This window comes from Notamacropus eugenii, chromosome 4 (assembly GCF_028372415.1).
Source record: "Notamacropus eugenii isolate mMacEug1 chromosome 4, mMacEug1.pri_v2, whole genome shotgun sequence".
Lineage (NCBI taxonomy): Eukaryota > Metazoa > Chordata > Mammalia > Diprotodontia > Macropodidae > Notamacropus > Notamacropus eugenii.
Window position 1 is genome coordinate 176,412,630 of NC_092875.1, and position 19,234 is coordinate 176,431,863.

Sequence of the window (19,234 nt, forward strand, 5' to 3'; positions counted from 1 at the left end):
AATAACTAATGTTTTTCTAGCCCTTTAAGGTTCGCAACACACGTTATCTCACTTGATTCTCACCCACTCCTGTGAGTAGGTTGGATTATTATCTCTATTTTGTACATGAGGCTCAGAGAGGAAACATGATCTAGGAACTGTCCCATAACTTTTAAATATTAAAAGAAATTTCTCCTGAATTTAAGTCCAGCATTCTGCTAACAATCAAGTTTCTCATGCTTTTTGCATTTTCCTTGTTATCCATGGTCCTTTAAGGAGACATAGCAAGTTATTCCCCTAATTGGCAAAATGAAAGCTCAGTTCATATGTCTTTGTAATGAAGCCTTTTCTCATCTCCTTAGGTTCAATCACATCTGAACTCAAATTGACGACTAAGTTAGGAAGCTCCTTCCACAATATTATGTCTGTCTTATAGGCATGGGTCTAGCCATGTTACTCATATGTTCAAAAATCTACCATGATTCCCTATTCTTCCTAGAATAAAAAGATTCTAGCATCTAAGTCCCTCCATAATTTACTTCCAAACTATCTTTTCATCATTAGCACAACCTACTTCCCTTCATTCTGCCTTCTCTGCCCTTAATTCATTTATACCGGTTATTTCCCCTGTGCCTGGAAGGCTTTTTCTTCCTCATCTCTTTCAGAATTCTTTCCCTTCAAAACTCCATTTTGGGGCCATTTATTTTGTGAAACTTTCCCTGATCCCCTCCAATTCAATTAATCAATGAAAAAAAAAGAAAGCATTTATCCAGTTATACTGAATATTCAGCACCTGCTAAATTCCTGGAACTGTGCTAGTCACAGGGAATACAGAGTCCCTGCCCTCAAGGCGCTTATATTCTAATCAAGGTGACAGTGTGCAAATAATTAGGTGTGTATATACAAGAATATGTAAAATATAATGGGGGGTGGAAACAGCATGTACGTTGAAAATTAAATACAAAGTTATGATAAACAATAAATAATATCATAATTAACAGATGGTGGGCAGAAATGGGTTGTCACGGGTGGCTTTCTTACATGAGGCAGCACCAGGATTCCTGAGGTGGAGATGAGGAAGAAGATCATCTCAGGCACTGGAAGTCATAACGTCTGCAAAGGCAGATATTGGAGATGGAAAGTCCCAGGTGAGGAGTAGTAAGGAGGCCAGTTTGACTGGAAGACGGATTGTGGGAAGGAGAAGGTGTGTGCAATAAGCCTGGAAAAGTAGGTTGGAACCAGATTGTTAAGAGTTTTTTGTTTTTGTGCCAAATAGAGTGATTTATGTTTTATCCTAGAGGTAATAGTTTTCCTATCTTCCATGATGCTTTCTTGTATATTTAGGGTCTTCCCCTCTGCTCTCAAGAAAAAGTAAGCTACAAGAAAGCAGGAGGTGTATCATTAAAACAAAAAATCTTTATATCCTTAGGGCTTACTGTAATATCTTATAGTTAGATTGGACTTAGAAAAGACTATTCTTGCCACCAAAATTCTTGGCATTGTCAAACAGTTCAACATCAGAAGTGAGTATGATTTTTATCTGTGGAACATTAAAGAAAAGATATCTGCTTTGCCCCTAAGGACCATGGGACCTCTCCATCTGACTTGTAGCTGAAACCTTCAAACAATGTTATCTCCCCATTAGAAGGTGAGCTCCTCGAGAGCAGGGACTCTCTCACTTTGCTATTTATATCACCAAGGTTGAGAACAATGATTTGCACATGGTAGTTTCAGTCTTTTTCAATCAGATCCAATGTTTCATGACCCCACTTGGCATTTTCTTGGCAAGGATACTGGAGTATTTTGCCATTGGCAAACAAGGTTAAGTGACTTACCCAGGGTCACACAGTAAGAAACATTAATCAAAAATTGGCTGCTTTCAGATCTATCAATCAACAAGCAATCTGACTAATTTAACTTTAGATTTAAAGACTTTCAATAAAGTGAAAGATAAAGCTAAATGGGGACACTTGGAATATGAATTAAGAGAAAGTGAGAAAGGAATTTTAAAATTATACATATATAGGTAATAGTGTATGTAAAATGATATTAAACAGTTATCTACAAATGGAGTAGAAGCCAACTGGAGGTACAGTAAAAGTCTGGAAGCTATGGTAGGAGGAATTCGAATTCTGCTTAGAAGTTCTGTATTCAAATCCATTTTTATCCCATAATGAGGTGTGTAGACTTGGGAGTGCATGCCACTTAACTTCTCTGGAGAGTCAGAATCACGATACTGCCCTGACTCCCTCAGAGAAGTTGATGTGAAGATCAAATGAAAGAAGATAAGCCAGATATAAACCCTAAACCACTAACTACATGTCAGCTCCCATGACGATGCCTGTTATCCCAGTTCTATGAGATAACTGCTTGTTTTTGTCATTACCAGTTTGTGACGTGGTATCTCCTTTCCTCCATACCCCCGGCACTTAGCACAATGCTTGGTAGACTGTAAGTGCTTAAGAAATGCTTGTTGACTTGGCTTTACTTTGACACATTCATAGCAAATCTTAGCTAGGGCTATATACTTATAATAATTCTCATTTTTTTCTCTGCTATTATGAATTGTTTTCATATACTTATAACAAAATTGGAACTGAAAGAAACTTGGAAAAGGGACTCTTTCCTTACCCAAGAATTTGTTTGGTATCTTTGGGTTATTATTGATAGAACATTATAAATCAAAGCCATAAACCAGGGACAGGGGCTAGTTTTGTGACTCAAGAATAGGTCTCCTTTTCCTTCTAGCCACTCAACTAAATCATGCCACAAGATGGACAGGCATGATCATGAATCCATGGCAAGTCATAGAAAGTCAAATAGAGGAGCCTGCATTTTAAATTTAAATTTTTTTCTTGACTTTATGGGAAGATTGAAGGGGTAAAGCACATGTGTCACTTTAAAATACAGTTGTCCTAGAGCTAGGTAAAAAATATTCACATCTCTATGGAAACTCCCAAAATCTTTGTTTGATGGGCTAAAAAAAAAGTGGAAACTTGGTGATTTAACCCCTAGAATTCTTTTGTCTTTTATCTGCCTTTTTTTTTTGAGTCATTTGTGAAGAGTGGAGAGAGAAAGGAATCTTTGTACTTAAGAAAGCTAACATGCAACAAAGACAGATCCAGCAAAGTTGCTCACGTTTCTGTAAGCCAAACATTACAACATCTCATGTTTTGGGGTATTTTCAGTTCCGAAGGTGATTTCTTTGGTATCGTCAAAGGCAGCTGATATCCCCACAACTGTTTTGCAGTTTAGAACTTTGGAACTTTAAAGCCTGAGGCTCTGAGAGGTGAAGTAATTTACCTAAGGTCATACAGCCAGCACATATCAGAGGCCTAACTTAAAACCAGATCTTTTTGATTCAGTGCTGGCTCTCCATCTCCTACCTTAGACTTCACATTTCCGAAGGTCATAGAACCAGGCTGAGACACAAAAATCCCATAGTTCAATGGGTCTGAAATAATGTAACAGCCCTTAGAGGTCTCAGGTGATTTTTGGGGGTGGGTCAGTAAAGGCAAACAACAATGAATGTTCCCCCCATCCAAAAAAAGACCAGTGGTGTTGATGGTGATCATGGTACAGGAGACTACACACAAAGATACTAACCCCACCAGCATAAAATCATGTTGTCCCATGGGTGGCCAGAGCATATCTTCAGTCAATCTTGCAAATAACCAGTCACCAATGGTAGTTAACATTTTATGCCAGGCAAATAGTAAAGAAAGATGATCTCATTTATTTTACTGTTGCCATTTGTAGAGATGTTGGAATAGTTAAAAATAAAATTGTGGGCTGGTAAATTTTTAGGACATGTTTATAGAATTGATTTCAGGCAGCCTTGGAAATTGCTATTTGCCTACTCACCCAGGGAAAATTAGAATTTATACTAGAATAGTAGAAAGGAATACTGACTTAATTAATTTGACTATGGGAATCATCTCTACTGGAGAGAGTAGTCCATTAGCTGCTATCGGTTGATAAGTCTTTTGAGTTTACTCATATGCTGCTTTAAGGTAAAATGTAAGTCACTTACAAATTTAGGAAGTATTTCACTTCCTAGAGGTCTGGATTCCAGCAGGTTGGATTTAGGGATCAAAGAAAATCCAAAGCTGTTGTTCAGAAGACTGCTAAGATTTTTCCTACTAATTGGCGATGTACAAAGGACCTGCCAAGGCGTTCTCTGATGTGGTAGATTAGTTTGAAGGAGCTGCCTCATGTACATAGAGGTGAAATGATTTCTCCAAGGTTATACAGCTAATGTATCTCAGAGACAGGATCTAAACCTTGGTTTTCCTAACTCCAAGCTCCACTTTCTAGCTATGATCCCATGTTACCTTTAACCTTCAAGTCATTTCTCTCTTAATGATTTCTTGAGGATGTGTGTTTAGCTTTTACATACTTAGAAATATCCTTTGCCTTATTCAAAAACCATGGAAAAGTAAAAGATCTGTCCCCTTGAAAATGCCTGAAGGGAGCAGGCCTGAATGAGGAGATTTGTAATAACTGGGTAGGGGAAATAACACACAATACATACCTCCACGGCTAGGTGGCACAGTGGAGAGAGCACTAGGCCTGGAGTCAGGAAGACCTGAATTCAAATCTAGTTTCAGACACTTAGAAACTCTATGACCTTGGGCAAGTCATTGCCTCTATTTTCCTCAGTTTCTTCATCTATAAAATGGGGATAATAATACCATCTACCTCCCGGTGTTGTTATGAGGATCAAAAAAGATAAGAATTGTCAAGTGCTTAGGACAATGTCTAGTACACAGAAATATGTACATATATGTATATATAATACACACACATACACACATATACAAATATACATATACACATGTAATATAAATATATGAATTCTACATATGTAAAAATATATCATAATATGATTACATATAAATATATAATATACAAATGTTAGCTATTACTGTTAACTATTTAAAAGGCAATTGGAGATTGAATCACTAGAGAAAGACAACATGAAGGAGTTCAGCCTAAAAAATATTTTTCATCTTTAAAATTAAGCAGGTGGGGTGATAAGCTACATTAGGAGAGATTTGGAATTGACATTAGGAACAACATCTTGCCTGTAGGAGTTGTGAGACATGGTAACATATTAAAAATGGCATTTCTGGAGTTAGCTTTTCTGGAAATTTTAGACTCATCCATCTTTCTAGAATGGTTTAATGACCTTCTTGTCATTAAAGGAGGCAAACAGACTAGAAGATGGCCCTCTTGACCCTACAGTCTAACAAATTCCTGAAGCCAAACCTGCTAAAATGCTGCATGCATTACAGATTATATCTGTTCCGAAAATTTCTTTGATTTGTGCTCATTTGCAGATTTGCTGTTTAAGGAATTTTCAATCATATTCAAATACCTTCAGAAATATGACTCCTATTCACAGAACAGTATCTACAAAGAAAATGTCAGGTTTTCCTTATTTAGCACTTACCCTCTTGGGGAGTAGAGTGCCCTTGATGCTATACATTATTTTTCTTTGCACAGAAAAATATTGTTTGATCTCATGAATATCAACTTGGACCTTCCTTCCCTTTTCTCTTTCACAGTGGTTCTGTACCATCTTGGTTAGAGCCCTGGAAACTACAATTATGGAAATTTCCAGGCATGTCTTTTGATCAATATGGAATCAGAGGAATCAAGGACTTTGACTTTCCAAAAAAAAAGTAGTCAAGGTATTGAGCCAAGAGTCCAGAGACCTAAGTTATTACTACTAGCTTTCTGTGTAATCTTGGGCAAGTCAATGAATCTATTTCTCTATCTGTAAAATGGGGTATTATTATAATACTTAGTGATTAGGGTAAATGATGCTCCATCAATCTCAGTGGGTTGTTATGAGGATTATAGATCCTAGAGGTCAGTTATTTCATTACTCCACCTTCATTTTATAGATGAGGAAACTGAGATCATGAGAGGTAAAGTAATTTGACTAAGGTCATAAAGGATATTAAATGAGAGAGCCAGGAGCTAGGACTTCCAGCTCCAAACCCAACACTTTTCAGTGGACTGGCCCTTGATGAAATAATGATGGGACATTATCTTGAAAAGTATGAAGTGCTATGCATATTTAGTAGTGTTATTAATGGTGCAAGAATTTGATAAATAAATGAGCATACAAACATAGCCCAGGTGTGGAGACTTCTTATTCGGCTGACTTTTTACCTGGGAGTCAGCACCATTCTTAGGAGAGCACCTTCACTATCTGAGTCCTCCAGGCTACCACTGATAGGAGCTAAGCAGTGGAGTTCTAACTGAGGTGAGGAGGGGCTGTGGGTTCATTTGAATAACTGAATGAACTTCACCTAGTGTTCTGGGAGTAACTCAGGTCTAGAGGAAAATAAAACTTTATTTTGTAGAGTGAATGTTTGTGAGTAAAAAAGTTACTGCTGAGTCAACCATTCCCCATTAAAACTACATAAAAATGAATAAATAAATAAAATCTGATGCTGGGAATGGATATATTTCCTAAGGTCATAGCTGCAAGAAAACTACTATTACCCAGTGGATTCCTAGGAGACTAAATTAACTATCTAGCTCATTCAGGATCTCAAACCTATTGAAATGTATAGAATTATCCAGAATTCTTGTACAGTCACAATAATAGTCTGAATTCACTTGTATAAACATTCAGCCATCAGAAACACTTTTTATTTTGCTCCTTTTTATAGTAAATAAAGCTGTGTGACTCTGGGCAACCTTGGTTTCCTCATTTATAAAACAGGGATAATAACAATAACTTACAGGTTTGGTATGAGTATCAAATAAGATGGCAGCTAGATAGCTTAATGGATAGAGCACTGGACCTGGAGTCAAGAAAACCTGAGTTCAAATCTAGCCTCTTTTTTTAAAAACTAACTTGCTAACTGTGTGACCCTGGGCAAGTCACTAAATGTCTGTTTGCCTTAGTTTCCTCATCTGTAAAATAAGGATAATAATAGTATCTACTTCCCAAGGTTATTGTTCAGATCTAATGAGATAATTGTAAAACATTTAGCACAGTGCCTAGCACATAGTAAGTGCAATATTTATTATTATTATTAATTTATTATAATATGAATTTTATTAATAATTTAATAACAATAATAATTATTAATATAAAGTGCTTTGTAAACCTTTAAGAACTACATAAATACTATTACTATAAATTTTCATTTAAAACACATAAGAAGGTGATTTGTATGCGCTGTTTTCAGGAAGCTGTGAGAGGAAAAGGAAAGAAGCCTCCTCCTTCTGGACCAGGTCGGAATGGAGAAATTCAAGAAATAGAAGGCAAGTGGTGGCAGCTAGAACTCAGAAGATGACCTAATTGAGCCGGGTACTGAAATGGCTGGTTCAAAGGAGGAAGAGTACCATGGATCAGGGAGTGCTGGAGTAAGCAGCCCATGACTCTATAGGTCTAGGCCTTAGAACTCCAATGTAGGAATAATCCAGTTCCTGCCTTGTTACTCCTTCCTTGGAAGAAAGTCTTGCAATGCTTATTAGTTCCTGGGTAACAAAGTTCAAATAAGCCAACAAGCATTTATTGAATGCTTAATATATGCCAGGCACTAAGCTAAGTACTAGGGATATCAAAAAAGACAAAAACCATCCCTACCCTCAAGGAGTTCATATTTTAATGAGGAAGACAACTTGCAAACAACTATTGTAGTTGTTCCTCCTTCCTTCTTGAAGTGGATTGATGACATTACAAAGATGAGGTCTTGACTTGCTCCAGGATTGGATTTAAGTGAGGTAGAGCTACACAAAGTCATCAGTCTCACTCTCTCCTTCGGAGTCCTAGAAGTCCAGTAGCTAGACAAAGATCAAGATGACTGGCAATGGCCCAGGATGCAGTGAGTGACCTCGGCCTTTCTAAATTGAAGTCTTTCCAAGTCTCAGTTTGCCTGAGGTTATGCCCATTAAATGACTAAGGGTTGGGTAAGAGTTGAAACAAAAGATGGCCCAATTTACCATTCCAAAGATATAAATCTAGGAGAGGAAGACCCTCAGTTTCTGGCAGAACAGAAAACAATTCCTATTTACACTTAAACCATCAAAATCTGAACAATAAGTCACAGAAGCTTGAGTTGGGACTATTATTGGCCTTTCCATGAAGGCCAGAGTGATTTAATTGTAAGGTGGAGTCAAGTAGCTCCATTTAAAACACAATGAGTTTTTAAAAGTCTATCTTTTCCGAGCTATATGTCAAGAAATCAAAATGAAAAACAGGAAGGACCAAAAGTAAATTGTCCCAGCTTTTTTAAAAAAAGAAAAGAGAAATAACTGATATTGTCTGAATACAGACTGAAGCATATGGTTTTTCACTTTCTTTTCTTCTTTCTCTCTTTTTTGAAACTTCCTGTACAAAATAACCAATATAGAAATGTTTTATATGATTTCACATGTACAACTATATCAGATTGCTTATCATTTTGGGGTGGGGGAGGGATAGAATTTGGAACATAAAACTTGAAAGAAGTTTTAACATGTAAGAAGAAGATGAAGAAGAATAAGAGGGAGAAGAAGAAGAGGAAGAAGTAGGAGGAGAAGGAAGAGGAGGAGGAGAATGAGAAGAAGAAGAAGAAGAAAAAGGAGAAGGAGGAGGAGAAGAAGAAGAAGAGGAAGGAGGAGAAGAAGAAGATGAAGGAGAAGAAGGAGGAGGAGGAGGAGGAGAAGAAGACAGGAATTCCCAATTCTGCACAAATTGTCAGGTTGGGTCCCCAGAAGGCAGTGTGACTGCTATTCTCCTATGAAGCTAGTTCACTCCTTTCCACAAATACAGTCTCCATGTGAGGAGTAAGCTTAAACTTAGACCACCATAATTGTAATGAGACACATGCTTCAGAAATATGCATGACAAGGTTTCCCTCACAACATCTGCTCTTAAAGTCCTTCTCTCTGTGTAGAGACTTCATGAAGAACCCTTGTTGTTATATATTGGAGATAAAGTTAGAGGGAAGGCACCAGCATTGAAGGAATGGGGAACGGCTTCGTAAAGAAGATGGGATCCCTCACTCAGATTTGAAGAAAGCCAGAGACATCAGGAAGCAGAGATGAGGAGGGAGAGTATTCCAGGAATGGGAGAGAACCAAAGACAAGGAGCAGAGTAGGAAGACAGAGTGCCTCAAAGAAGCTAGTGCTGCTGCTTCATGAGTGCTTGAATCTCTTTCTTTGTCTTGCCCTGTCTTGTCCATAAGAAAGGGTGCTGTGCTCTATGAGCGAAGCAGAATTGAGACAGCGCAAAGGAAATATAGGATGCACAAATTTGGAGTAACCATCCCAAATATTCACACAGACTATCTGTGCCCAATCTGTGGTAGAGCATTCCAAGCTCTAGTATTGGTCTGATCAGCCACATTCGGACACACTGAAACTTCACTTTATCATGGTGGTGTCATTTTGGTCCTCTTCAAGAACAAAGGTCAACAACCAACCAGCCATCTTGCAACCACCTGAACTCTGTATAGCTATAGGCAACTCCTGATTCTGCTCCTACCTATCTGACCAGTCCTCTGTCTCCTTTGCTGGATCCTCTTTCAGATGCCCTCTAACCATAGGTGTCCTTCAAGGTTGTATCCTGGGCTCTCTTCTCTTCTTTCTCTAATACAACTTCTCATCAGCTTCCATGGATTTAATTCTCATCTCTATATTGATGATTTCAATCTACCTCTCCTGACCCAGTCTCTGCTGACCTCCAATCTTGCATCTCCAACTGCTTCTCATATTTTATAATGGATGTCCAGTAGACATCTTAAACTCACTATGTTCAAAACAGAACTCATTATCTTTCCCCTTAAATTCTCCCCATTTCCTATCTTCCCCATTACTGTAAAGAGCAACACCATCCCTCCCAGTCCCTCAGGCTAGCCACCAAGGAGTCATCTTGGAGTTCTCATTATTTGTCAGCCTCCCCTCTCTCCCAACCCCCATCCCATATCCAATCTGTTGCCAAATGCTCTTGATTTTACATTTGTAACATCTTTCAAATATGTCCCCTTCTCGCCTCTGATTCTGCTACCATTTTAGTACAGGCCCTCATGTCCTCACATCTAGACTGTTGCAATATCCTGCTGGTGGGTTTTCCTGCTCCATATCTCTCTGAATTCCAATCTATTCTCCATTCAGCTACTAAAGTGATTTTGCTAAAACACAAATCTGATCATATCATCCCACCCCCTCAAATGTATAAACTCCAGTGACTCCCTATTGCCTCTAAGAGCAAATACAAAATGTTCTGTTTGGCATTCAAAGCCCTCTAACCTTTCCAGTCTTCTTACACTTTACTCCCTGACACTGACCTTCTGACTGTTCCATAAACAAGATGCTCCATCTCTGAGTTCTGGGCATTTTCTCTGGATGCCTTCCATGCATGGAATACTCTGAGTGCTCTACCTACTGCTCCTCCTGGCTTCCTTTAAGTCCCAACTAAAAATTCCATCTATTACTGGAAGATTTCTCCAACACTTCTTAATTCTTGTGCTTTTCTTCTGATAATTATCTCCTATTTATCCTACTCGTAATAGCTTGCTTTGTATATATTCGTTTGCATGCTGTTTATCTTATGCAGTTGTAAGCTTCTTGAGGGCACAGACTGTCTTTTGCTTATTTGTGTATCCCTAGCACTTAGCAAAGTACCTGGCACATAGTAGGTGCTTTAAAACGTTGACTGATTGAAGTAATTTAATCTTGATGAGTTTCAGTTCCTCATCTGAGAAGGTCCTGGATTACATGATCTCTAAGATCCCTTCTAATATCCTCTGATAGTTTCTAATAGGTACCCAAGTTTCTGAAAACGTTAGTCAAGGATCAAAAAGTAATTCAAAATGAAAATAAAACTACCAAAAATCCCATAGCTCAACTATGTTTGGCCCTAGGCATCCCTTTTGTTCAGTCATTTTTCAGTCATTTCCAACTTTTCATGACCCTATTTGAGGGTCATGGGCAAATTGGCAAAGATACTTGAGTGGTTTGTTGTTTCCTTCTCCAGCTCATTTTACAGATGAGGGAAGTGAGACAAACATGGTTAAGTGACTCGCCCAGGGTCACACAGCTAGTAAGTGTCTGAGACCAGATTTGAACTCAGCAAGATGAATCTTCCTGACTCCAGGTGGAGCACTCTATGCACTATGACACCATCTAGCCACCCAAGGGCAAGTTTCCTCCTCTATAAAATGGAGATAATAACACCTGCTTCCTGGAGTTGTTGTGAGGATCAAAGGAGATGAAGTGTGAAGCTCTTTACTAACCTTCGAGGGCTACATAAATGCTAATTCTAATTCTTAATTAATTATTAGACCACTTAACTATCATTATTAATTCATTATTAGACCCGAGTGGACTACTCAGCAAACTTGGTCAAAACTGAACTGGCCAACATATTCTTCTCTTAAATAACTAGCAACACGCAGTGTAGGTAGAGAGGAACAAGAAATGTCCTCCCACAGCCTTTGAGGCAGCTGGAGGGAGGCTTGAGTGGGGAGATCCCAGATGGTACAAACTTAAAGTATAAGCATGGAAACAGTGAGCATACCCAAAAAATATTAATGGCCACTTGCTCCTAAGTCACTCTGTTTTTCTTCTGCCCAGCATGAACAGTCTGCAAAAAAAATGCCAGGCTCCTGTTTTTGCTAGCATTTCTGCTGACACAACCTTAGAACATAAGGATTTCTTCTTGAGGGGATATGAATGGGGAATATTGCCCTTTCCCATCAACTTCCAGTTTTTGGTTTTTTTTGTTGTTGTTGTTGTTCAGTCGTCTTCGAGTCAACCCTTCATGACTCCATTTGGGATTTTCTTGGCAAAGATACTTGGCTAGTTTGTCATTTCCTTTTCCAGTTCATTTTACAAACGAGGAACCTGAGGCCAACAGGATGAAGTGACTTGCCCAGGGTCACAAGACTAGTAAGTGTCTGAGCTCAAATTTGAACTCGGGGCTTCCTGATTCCAGGCTCAACACTCTATCTACTGCATCACATTGATGCCTCTATCTAGCTTATTTTCCTGACTCAGTTTCTTCTAAGCCTGGCAGTCAACAAGAAGTTTATCTTCTCTTGCTCCCTCTTTCTTTCTATTGTCCAAGTCTTCTCTCCCTGGCCACTCAAGGAAGTAGATTGCTCCCACTGGTTTCCTGGTTCAAATCAAATTATACCTCTATTGATTCTTTGACTCTCTCTTCTATTCTAGTGTTCTTAACCTATGTCATGGGTCCCCTTCTTAGAATAATGTTTCTAAAAGCCTAAAATAGCATTATACAGGAAACCAATTATATTACAATAAAGTTATCAAAATATTTTTTAATTCATTGATATCTGGCTAAAAACCCCTCTTATAAAAATGTTTCAACTCAATTTTAACACACAAAAGCATCTCTCCCATTACTTATCATGATCTCTTTTTCCTCTAGGTCTGTGGACCCACTACACCCCTCCTTTGTTGCTCATCTCAGGCCCTGATGATTTATTCCTTATAAATTAGCACATATAGGCATAGTCATTCACTTTAAATATAGAGAAGGGTTATGGAGTATCTCCAAATAGCTAATTCCAGGACACTCATCTTCAGACAGGCCTCCTTTCAGAGTTATGCCCTAGGGGACCATGCAGGGAAGACCCAGACAGTGAATGGAACGAGGAAGAATATTTCATTTTCCTCTTCCCACCTGTACCTCCCACACACACCCAGAATGTAAAAATACCCTAAGCATTTCAGTATACATTTGCATAAATCTGTTTCCAAGGGCATGGGAAAAAAGAAGGAAGTGGGGAATTAACACTTTGAAACATAGACTAAGGAAACATATGAGACTAAACAAAGTAAATTTTAATCATATATCTAAAAAGTTCCCTCAATATCAAGACCTCCATAATTTCCAATCTTTTCTATGGTCCATTTATTTTATCCTTTTCCATAATCATTCTGTTATCTAGACATATTTTTTTAATCATAAAAAATATCAGCACTGTGTTAGAGATATTCACTTCCTTAGCACCCATAGTTATTGATAAGAAAGAAATATATTCAGTGCTTATATGTGTCTGATTATGTAGTGAAGTAGAAGGGGTGAGGAGGAAATTGGTGCAGCTTTTTGTAGGCACATCTCTACTTAATGTCATTAATTGGTTCATGAAAAGATGAAGTTAGGATAATGTTACAGGGGCATTTAGTTTCATGGAACAATGTTATAAATAAGAGACAGATTCCTGGGAAATCAAAATTAAGGCTCTAAACATTCCTCCATCTCTAACCTGAATACCAATGCCACATAATAATAGATATCAAATTCTGCCAATTGGCTGGAAGACAATGTTATTAAAGATAAGATACAATTTTGAATTTCATATGACTGAGTTAGTTTCTCAATGTCCTGAGGCTGGCCAGTTACCTTACAAATATATGTTGTGAGGCATAAGGCCAGGGAGAAAAACAATTCTGGGTAGCCCAATGAAACCTGTCACCACTACTCTAACAACCAATTCAAAACATTAATTCTACAGAGAGTAGGTCACTAGCCTCAGTATATATGTCATATCCCATGCAGCCTGTTCACTTAAAAAAAACATTATGAGGAATCATTCAAAATCAATAAAAATGTTAACATGCTTCAAAAGAATGTGGATATGAAATTATTTGCATTTATTATAATTATTCACATTTATAAATGCAATAATAAGATTCAGAGGGTACTTCTGAGCCTCAGAACTGTGCTTTTATGGGATAGAAAGATTTGAGATATGTGTGAGAAACATGAAGAAAAATAGAAAGATCTCTATGAAACAATACAAAATGGGGAAAAAAACCCTAGAACTGAATGCTCATTGATTATGACCACTTAAGAGAAAAGATAATGAAGGGGAATGAATGTACAGAGAATCCTAATAGAGACTTTAGGTCAGAACATTCATGCATGAAAATTAATTTATTTAAATTTAAATAGCTGTGAAACAGGTTGTATTGATATTAAGCTTATAATGGATCATCAGGAAAAAAGAAAATAGGAGGAAGGCCACAAGCATCAATGGGTACTGGGTAAGAGATTTGGTTATTTGGCTCATCTGAAAACAGAGGCAACTATTATAACACCTTTGAAAGCCAGGGACACATGACCCAAGTTTCCTCATTGGGGTCATAACCCATGGAATGTATATCCTCATTTAATGGAATAATGACCGATACTTAATGGGCAGATAATGGAAGTTTATGGCTTTTTTTCTTTTCTTTTTCTTTCTGTCTTTTCCTTTTTTTTTTTTTTTTTTTTTTTGTTGCTATGGTCAGTCTCTTTGCAAAACAATCCCTTTTCTACCAAAGATTCACAGATTAGAAATAAATGAATTACAGCATTTTCATGAGAAAGAAGAAGTGTATAATATATTCCCTTACCTTCACACCAAGGATTGAAGAGTATATAAGTGTCAGTTGCTGGATTTCGGTCTGTTCGGATGATGCCATAGGGTGTCCAGATAGCAACATACATGCGGAATTTCCCCACAATGCACTTTGGGGAGGATTGGACAGACAGTCGGACAGACTGGTTCTCTTTCAAAATGATCTTTGCCCCCCACTTTCCACTCCGAAACTCTGACACGATGGGAACAGGAATGTAAGTCCCTTTATTTTCCTGGGGGTAGCGACCTATTAAAAAAAATATATGAAGTAGAATTTAGTAAGAATTTTCAAACTTCTCCTACTTTACATGTACATTGTGCTCAGCAATGTAAAGACATACAATCAAGATGAAAAAGCAGGAACACAGAATTTTAGTTTTCATGAGACTATCTTCCCAATAAAGTAGATCCTTAAGAGGACAGTAAAGTAAGGATTTTGATCCTTGTTCTCAGCTCCAGTGTCCACATAAATGGTGTCTCCATACATGAATCAGCTCTGTGTATCCATGTTAATCTATTATGAGCAGAATCTCCTATTTTTTTAGTACTTTCTTTTTAAAAAAATATACAGATAAATATTCATCTTCCAGCAGCATTTTGACAAGGATAGAACCTCAATTTTTACTATATTGGCTATATTACTTAAAATCGATTTTTGAATCTATCAGAGCAGGAGATTCAGCAGTCTAGGTCCCTTCCCTCTCCATGGTACCTGACAAGATCTATGTCCTCTTCCTTTTTTCAGAAGTGGGGAACTATGAGTATGGAATATTTCATGTTTTTTCAAAAGTGATTGATGTGTTGGTTGATTTTGTTGAATTAATTTTTTAAAGAGATGGCTCTGTAGGTAGGGGAGAGGAAGAGTTTTATTCAGATATTAAAGTAATATAAAAACAAAAGAAATTCATAATAGGCAGCAGGGCGTAGTGGATAGAGAGCTGGCCTCAGAGCCAGGAAGTCTTGGCTTCAGGTTCAAACCTGCTTTCAACCCTGCCTCTGTGACATACTGCCATGAAACCCTGGACAAGTCATTCATTTTTGGTGCCACTGGGAAGCTCTGTAAGATGATAAATTTCAAACAAGTGCCTGACTTTATAATGGGAGAGGGAGTTCCTTAAGAGCAGGGGTTCCCTACCGTACTGAAATCAGAGGTTCGGGTTCTGCCCTCAAAAAACAAAGAGCCAATTAAATAAGATTTGAGAAAGAGAGAGAAAGAGAGAGAGAGAGAGAGAGAGAGAGAGAGAGAGAGAGAGAGAGAGAGAGAGAGAGAGAGAGAGAGAGAAAGAGAGAGAGAGAGAGAGAGAAACTTATTCATTCCTGAATATTGCAAGGAGGGAAGTGTTCTATCCTAGAATTCTTTCTTTTTTACTCTGCCCCCAAACCCTTTTATGGGTATTAACCCCTAAATATTTCTCTCCATACTGGATGGTTTGGATGGTTGTTTTGCCAGTTTACATGTTTTAAACAGCTAGATAGTTTAGTGAATAAAATACTGTGGGAGAATATGGCCATTTGTGTAGAAGAGGTGGAGTAGGGAGGGAGGGATGAGAATGATTCCATTTCTTGGCACTTCCTTCTTATTACTTTTGCTTCATTTCTTGATATTTCTGCCTTAGTGGCATACTTTGTCATTTGAGTTTTGGTTCCTCTGATTTGTGTAGAGAATATACAGGATAGGGCTCAAAGGATGCCCCACCAGTGAACCCATAGTGTAGTAGTATGGAATGCTTATTACAAAGCTTTGATTTTTTTCTACTTAAGCAATGAACTAAGAGCAATGAAGCTTGCAGAAAAGAAGGTTTTGATGCAAATGCAACTTTTCTAATAATTAGAGCTACTAAAAATGAAATTAGACACTTTAGAAGGTATTGGGTTACTTAACACCAAAGCTCTCCAAATTGACATTGGATATTATAAAGGGAAATCTTGTTCAGGTATGGGTTGGACCGGAAGGCTTGAGATCCTTTCCATCTCAGAGTAAAGAAACCTCAGATTAAAAAAAAAAAGCTATATATAGGTATGTACGTATGTGTGTGTGTATGTATGTGTCTGTGTATGTATGTATACATACATGTATACATACATATATAATTTCAAGCTCCCCTCAATTAAAGACTAGAGAAAGCTGAGGGAGGAGGAGGAAGCACTCTTCCAAAAAGGTAAACTGGACAAAAACTCCATAATCTTTTCCTGATCTTAAAAAGTTCATCTTTTTTGATAACCTATTTTCTTATGCCATTTTATATCCCTTTCTATCTTCAGTGAAAAGTAAAAATAGCTAATCACTGCCCTTTTTATAGTCTTTGTGCTTGGGAACTGTAATTATGAGTCCTCTTGGAAGCAAGCTGGAGATCTGACCCCTAACTCTCAGGGAGATTTGATCCCAAACATTAAAAAAAAAAACTATAATAAAACTTTTAACATTAAAGTGTTCCCTTTTAAATACTAGTGTCTTTGGGACCTGTGATTTAGTGTTGAAATGCAACCTTTAGAATATATTGATTTCTTGTTCTCTATTTCTTTATTAAAAAAATTTAAATTTGTCAAGTGAGCTTATAGATCATAGTCAGGGGTCCGATAGAGTTTCTGGAGTTCTGGAGCAGAGGCCAATGATCATCTTTAACATTTATGTAGTAGCGTATCTTTTCATACAGTATTCTCTGTGAAGGGCGATGCCATTTTGTTCATTTCATAGAAATAGAACTGAGGCTCAAAGTACTTAAGGGATAGGAATCATAACAATCAAGTCGAGAGAAGTCAGGTTTGCTGGCCCCATTCTCTGTTTTACCTAAAAGTTCACACTTTGGTAATCATTTCTCAATCCTTTTCATCTTTCTTCATTTATGTTTTGTTATTATCTCCTGGGCTTTTATGCCAGGAGAGATTTGGTGGCAAACTTCCTGCCCTGCTTAGTACTGTATGTTTTTAATCTAAGGCAGTTTTTAGTTACATCAGCTGCTATGTGAAACAGCTTAATAAATGAACTATGGACCCATAGCTGGGAAGTTTGTCTTTGATGTCTATGCTTCTGCAGAGTGATGAGGGCTCTAGAGAGCAGCAATGCTTCTAGGAAAAAGGCCAACCAAGCCACCAGCTTGAGAGCTAAGGAGAAGGTGGGCAGAAGGGCTTTAGTGTCTTGGTCTTCTTTGCATAAACAATTCCTTGTAGCTCTGTAGACCCAGAAAGAAGGGGACAAATACTCATTACTGAAGGTGTTGTTAAGACCACTCTGAAAATAGCAGTTCTATTATTTTTTTTAGCCCTTACAGCTAGACTTGTACTTTTTTTTAAATGGAGCTCCTTTTTCTCATTTTTCTATGTCACTGGTCATAATAAACAATTCACAGGAATTTACATAATTAATTCATGCAACAAGCTTTGTACACCACTCTTACACCACAGATATGATTGGAACAGGAATATCTTTAACTATTCTGTATTATAGGGGACAAAATATGGGTGGTGGTGGTGGTGGTGGTGGTGGTGGTGGTGGTGGTGGTGTGTGTGTGTGTGTGTGTGTGTGTGTGTGTGTGTGTGTGTGAACACCTCTACACAATATGTACAAGATGATCTGACCAAGAAAAAGAAAATGATGACTATGGGTGACCTGGTCCTTCTACCCAGAATAATGTATAGACTTATTCACTCATGCCAGCCATCATTTAGTCAACCCTACAAGTAATAAGTACTGAACATGGATTCATCACTGTGGACAAGGTGAGGGGGGGACTCAAGTCAATCCAAATTCACCACTTGCTAAGTATCTACTTTGTGCAGGGCACTGTGCTAGACATTGAAGGTGCCAAGGACAGTGTTTGCCCTCGAGGAACTTGCATTCTAGTAGTAAGGAAAAGAAAGCATAGTACAATGGAGAAAACATTGGACTAGCAGTCAGGAAAACTGAGTTCTATTTATAACTCTGTCACTTACAAAACTGACAAAATTGCTTCACACCTTTGAACCTCAGTTTCTTCATATGCAAAATAAATGGGTCTGACTCAATTATGTGTATGTGTATATATGTATATACACATGCATATATATGAATATTTGCATGTGTATATACACACACACAAAATTTGTGAGTATACACTATATATGTATGTATGTGTATATATATGTATATATATGTGTGTATATATATATATGTATATATATATATACACATATGTGTGTGTGTGTTGTTTTTGTTGCTGTCATTTGTCCTTCATTCTCAAAGAGGACCGTAACATCAGGAAGGTGATGTCATGACTTGCAAGTGAATTGAATTTAAAAGAGGCAGGGATGTGCAAAGTCACTAACCTCACTCTCTCCTCCAGAGCCATCTGGGTCCAGTGACAGGATATACATGAAGATGACGGGAGATGACCACATATGCATATATGTATGCATATACTGTATATATGTGTCTATTTATACATACATGATTTATTTAGGCTCTTTTATGTGTTACACATGCAAAATGTAAATAATATATACATATATTATATATACATACCTACATATAAACATATGTATACATAGCATATATACATATATTTGTGTACATGCATGTTTGTGATTACTTTTAGCTCTTGTATTTTATAGATCTATGGAAAGTCATAGTTCCCTATAACTTAATTTTTATTTTTTAAAGGTTTGTGGACTTTACAAATCCCATCTAGGAGATTTCTATCCACTCTAATCAAAATAGCATCACAAATGTAACACAGAGTTAAGACTGAATAGAGCTTGTGAACCAGCAAGAAGACCAGTCTTACCAGAGGTTCATTCAAGGGAATAAAAGAGAAGCTGTTATAAGTTATGGAGAAACAGAATGGTTGCCTGAGCAAGTGAGTGGTAGGTATTAAAAAAAAACCCAGAAAGATGAGAAT

The 19,234-nt window shown here is 37.6% G+C and overlaps 1 protein-coding gene across 2 annotated transcripts in view; it reads right to left on the reverse strand.

Moving 5' to 3' along the window:
- Positions 1-19,234, reverse strand: part of F13A1 (coagulation factor XIII A chain) — a 192,715-nt gene that overhangs the window by 110,717 nt on the left and 62,764 nt on the right. For both annotated transcript variants that reach the window (XM_072603741.1, XM_072603742.1), the window contains exon 4: positions 14,356-14,607. In XM_072603741.1, the coding sequence (XP_072459842.1) occupies positions 14,356-14,607 (252 nt within the window). The remainder of the gene's footprint in view (positions 1-14,355; positions 14,608-19,234) is intronic.